Source organism: Abramis brama, assembly GCF_963993115.1.
Source record: "Abramis brama genome assembly, chromosome: 6".
In the NCBI taxonomy this organism is placed as follows: Eukaryota; Metazoa; Chordata; class Actinopteri; order Cypriniformes; family Leuciscidae; genus Abramis; species Abramis brama.
In genome coordinates, this window is record NC_139968.1 from 18,836,739 (window position 1) to 18,841,848 (window position 5,110).

General features: G+C 36.9%; 1 protein-coding gene across 1 annotated transcript in view; it reads right to left on the minus strand.

Annotated features, from left to right (window-relative positions):
• Positions 1 to 4,099: 4,099 nt before the first annotated feature.
• LOC311085861 (adhesion G protein-coupled receptor D2) overlaps positions 4,100 to 5,110 on the minus strand; it is a gene marked incomplete at its 3' end in the record, with an annotated part of 45,743 nt that continues 44,732 nt past the window's right edge. The window contains exon 24 of the mRNA XM_084118478.1: positions 4,100 to 4,132. Coding sequence (XP_083974604.1) covers positions 4,100 to 4,132 — 33 coding nt within the window. The remainder of the gene's footprint in view (positions 4,133 to 5,110) is intronic.

The window sequence follows — 5,110 nt, forward strand, 5'->3', positions numbered from 1 at the left end:
GGGAAAAATATTTCCCTCAGTAGCGAGTGGTAAAAAAAATGACAGAAGAGTGCAAAACCGGGCACAAGTGCACGGGGGAGAAAAAAAAATACCGCTCCTGCTTCTTTAACTTTCAATTCTGCCAAGCATCTCTGCTTCACAGCCCCTGGCTATTGCCTTTCTCAATCTGTCCCTGGGGAGGCAGGAGTTATGGGCCCTGTCGATTGAGGAGAAAGGGATGTTATTCCCCTGTCACCCTCACCCGGTCCGCCAGCAGCCCTGCCCTGATCTATGGCCACCGTGGCGGGGTAGAACTGTCTTGATGCACCATTGGTTTCCAGTGCTGTCACCCCCACCCTGACGCTCAAACTCATACTACCTTTACAACCCCCTCACGAACCTTTAAAACAGCCCCCCCTCCATGAGTCTTGTTGGGGAGTTCTCAGAGGGCCAGGAGTGTGACACGATGAGTTTGAGGAGGTCACCCCTAAAGGGACATGGTCTAGTTGGCGTCAAAAGCGGGATTAAGTGACACCTGGTGGGTGTTTACCTGAGATGGGAGACTGCACAGTGGTGTGGACAGTTGATCATGGCACTGAGAAACTGTGTCTAATGGAGATTGTGATCTTTGAGGATTTAACGTAAACTGTGGTGGGTGTAGAACAATTTCACAAAACTCATTTGAATACAAATTAATCATAAGCTCTGTTAGCGCTTTTCCAAAACCTACTGGTATCTTATAGGTAGCTAATTTCAAAGGAACCATGCTACCCATAATCGAAACTCGTAACAGAAGTCTTTGTAGGCGCCAACTCTGTTTACCCTTTCACACGCAAGTTTAAAATATTCTAGCTGACCTCCCAGCGTAAGTTTTTTAAGGCAACTGTTATTTTAGAACGCATCACCTTATTATTTCCAATGGCGACGCATCATGCTTGTCATGTGACAGACCGTAGCCACAATAGTGCTGTATGGCAGATGTATTGCTTTCATTTCCTTTTTCCTTTTTTATTCAAAATATTCACAAACTTGTAAGCTATGTTATCAACTACCTGATATTCTGATTCTCAAATACGTGTAAGTGAATGTGTTTTGTCGTTTAAACCTTTATAATGCTCATGTTAGCTGATCTATAACACGCGATGGGCGCCGCCATGTTAGTTTGTGCCGCAGTTCAGAGGATAGTATCTGTCGTATTTATTACACGCTAATTCATCCACTTCTCCTGAAATGCATGAAAGTATGTGGCCGATGAAGTGGGAGAAGAATAGAGTAAATTGTATAGTTACTTACACAATGTGTCATCAATTTATAATTAAAAGGATTTTTATTGTGTATTTTACAAAATGTAAATGTATTGTTTTGCTAGTACTTATGTGTTTTTAAATGCCTGAAACCTAAAATCAACATTATATGGTTGAAAACACTGAATAGTTATATATTGAGCGCGTCCATCTCTGGCTCAGCGCCAGCCAAAGCGCAAAAGCACATTTGAATTCAGCAGCTGATCATGTGACGCACTGAACGCTCTAATCACACCGGTGTGATCTTACGGGTTAAGGGTTATTAGTGCAACACACTCAGCACACAACCTGACTAACAATCACAGTCATTAGCATGCTGCTATGCTAATGAGCATATACACCACTACACTAGCACACACTAGCATAACATATTGGGTAAAATTACACTAATTACAATATGTATATACAATTATATTATTACAAAGGGTGTATTTTTAATTAGATATTACATATTAATACATATAGATTTTGTAATCAAATTGGAGCAACTGGGAACTGGAGCAGTATATCGAATCTGAATGCAAAAATTTAAACGAGTAGACAGACACACCTCTCCTTGTAAGTCCAGGAGCATTTTGCTTCGATATAAATATGGGGGAACTGATGTCAGATCTCCATACACATGAGAAGACTAAAGGGCACGCTTCCATTTGACATGTGTCGAGAATTAAGAAAAGGGGTGGAGAGATGGAGGAAGGCCTCGGCCCACGAGATGTGAGATGAGATGGAAAACGTACCCTCCGTTAGCCTGCAGGCGGAAGGGTGACGCTCGGCCGACTGAGATGCGCATAAGCGACTTTGGATGTGAACTATAAAGCAAAGGATGAAAAAAGCTGAAAAAAACTGGTGCAGGTGGTTGTGAGACAGTGACCCCGCGGGGGATGATCTGACTGAATAAATAGACAGATTAATAAATAAATATCTTTTAAAAAAATGGAAGACTGAGGAGGGCTGCCATCTATCAAAGATCCTATTACCATGAAACCTGAAGCCATATGTATAAGGCAGCCAGGATCCTAAGCAGATACAACTTTTCCTTACAATTTGTTATCTCTGACATTCATCATGCCAACACACACACACTGATACACAAGGAAACTCACACACCGGTTTGAATTATGAAAAGATTTGTTTTCTCAAGTCTACTCAATAGATATTGACTGGTTGTATGTAATCTTCTATTTAAAGTAAATCAGTAAAATCAGTTGCATACAATCATCTGGACAGTGTGATCACAAGTAGATTTATCGGAGGAAATAAAGAGTTAAAAAGTGGGAATGGGATGATTTTTTTTTATTTCCTCAGAGAGAGAAATGTAAACGGAGATCTAACCACAACCATATTTTTGTAATCTGTTTATTTGGGTATTTATATGAACAATATGTAGTTGTGTATTCAGCTTGTGCAATCAAATGACACGGTCTTCATTCAGGACAACAACAAACATCTTATATAAAATGTCAGACAACTCAGTTTTCAAGGTCATGTGTTGTCAATCTTTGTGAGTGTGTGTGTGGTAGAGGGAGGGAGGATGACAACAGATGGATTCAACTTCGCTAAAGATCCACTTGTAACACTGGCAGAATTATACGCCGATGTGTTACGTTGCATGTTGGTATGCAATAACAAATTATAGCATTTCAAATTTGTTGTGACACCAAACATAAACTTTCATTTGCAATGCTGGAATGTAGGAATGCAACAACAAATTACTGGCACAACCATATGCTGACTAATTGAGATATATACTTATGACTTATATTGAGACTTGTAAAAGTTTCATTTCAAGCAAAATGACCATCCCTGTTTTGTTTTTTTATTAATTTATTTTTATAGATATATACAAAGAATAATATATATATAAACATAGTCATCAGAAAGTATTTATAAGAGCAGTTACTATATATACATATATATATATATATATATATATATATATATATATATATAAAGTTTTTGTATTTTTTAATATTTTCATTTGTATTACCATTATATTATATGTAAATATAATAATAGTAGATTCAAATTGATGAACATTTTGACTTCTGCAAAACAATTTCATAACAGCATTAATTTATAAGAACAGTAATTTTTAAATAAGAAATAGAGTATCTCTAATCCTTCATTATAGGAATAAAATGATCTGATTACAGTAACATTATCTTATTAATTGATTCGTTTATTAATTGATCCATTTATTCATTCAAAATCGCAAAATCTCTTGGGTAAGTATTACTTTGCGACCGTTAAATTTGTATAAATGTGTGTAGTATGAATATAATCCGGATGTACTACATTCGCCATGTTGTCACTGTCATGTGACCTACCAGCGTCAGTTGCGTCGATTTGCGTCTCGCAACTTCCTTCAGCTTCTTACAGAATTTTTTACAACTAAAAAGGAGTGTGGAAATGAACTGATTTTATCAAGCTTTTCAAGTTGCCCCTTTAGAACTGCAGCCTTTTGATTGACTTGTATCTCCATTCTTGAGGTCACCTATTTAAAAGGCGGCAGAGAAAAAGAAGAGGAAGAACGAAAGCATACAAAATAGTACTGTCCCCCTAGACCTTCAGGTTTATTGCTGAATGTACTGAAGATATAGCGTAAAATGATGAAAAGGACAGCAAAAGAAGAAAACGACTTCAGTTTAAACTTGGTCAAAACTCCTTTGTCGCGCTTCTCTTTTCCACAAACACTTGTCTTTTCCTAATTCCTTTATGCAAATAGCATGTTCTCTTTGTCGTAGTTGGCAGACTGAAACAGTTGCCTCAAAGGAGAAAAAGACATGAATTGATCAAAAGTGAACAAACGCTTTCTCTCACGCTCGCTCGGCTTCAAGAATTACTTGACCCTGAATGGTAGAGACACAACAATCAGTTATATACAATCAGGACATACGGCAGCATTTATTGTGGGTTTGGCCCTATTTGTTACAACACAAGGCCTTTCACAGTTGGGCTCATATGCGTATGAGCGGCTCTCTCCCTCTTGGTTACATTATACATAAGTTTCTTCTTAGCACTTAGTCGTGTGGCTGGCTGACTGGTTTAAAAAATTGCACGGCATTAAAAACAAATATTCAATCATGGCCCGCATCGCAACCGATTACGGCAAGAGTCCGGGCGAGTCTCGTCAAGATGATTAGTTGCATCGCTCATATGCACGGGACGGCCCCTTCTGCATCTGCATATGGTCTGCGCACACACAGCAGGCTAAAACTGCCATTTCATTCCTCTCAGAGCGAATTCACCTTGAGTAATGGGCTGGATAATACCAGCTGCCAATCAACATGAATTAGTGCACATGTGATTGTGCTCTCTGATTGGTCATAATTAGTCAGGTTTTTGTGCAAGAAAAGATAAGCCAGGGGAAAAAAGGACACATGATAGTAAATTAAAATCATTTTTAATAGTATTTTTTATTTTAATAATATTTTTTTTTTTTATTAATTGTATTTTTATTTAAATTATTTAATTAAATACAGAGTATCAATGTGGTAAAGTAAAATATGGAGTGTGCATTTACTTAAAAGTTATAATTTATCATTTTTATTTATAATTATGAATACTACAGTAAATATGGAGTATACATTCTTAAATTAATAAAAGTATTAATTTACATTTTTGTATTACTTTAACTTAATTTTTTTAATTAAACATAAAGTGCCAATATAGTAGTTATATTATAGACTGACCAACCAGAATGAAGAGGGATGTGTAATAATAATAATACAATTTTATATATTATTTACAAAATGACTCTTTTTCCTTCAATCCCTCCCTTCTCTCTTTATGAAATCTCTCACTTTCGTGAACTCCCTTTGAGATTA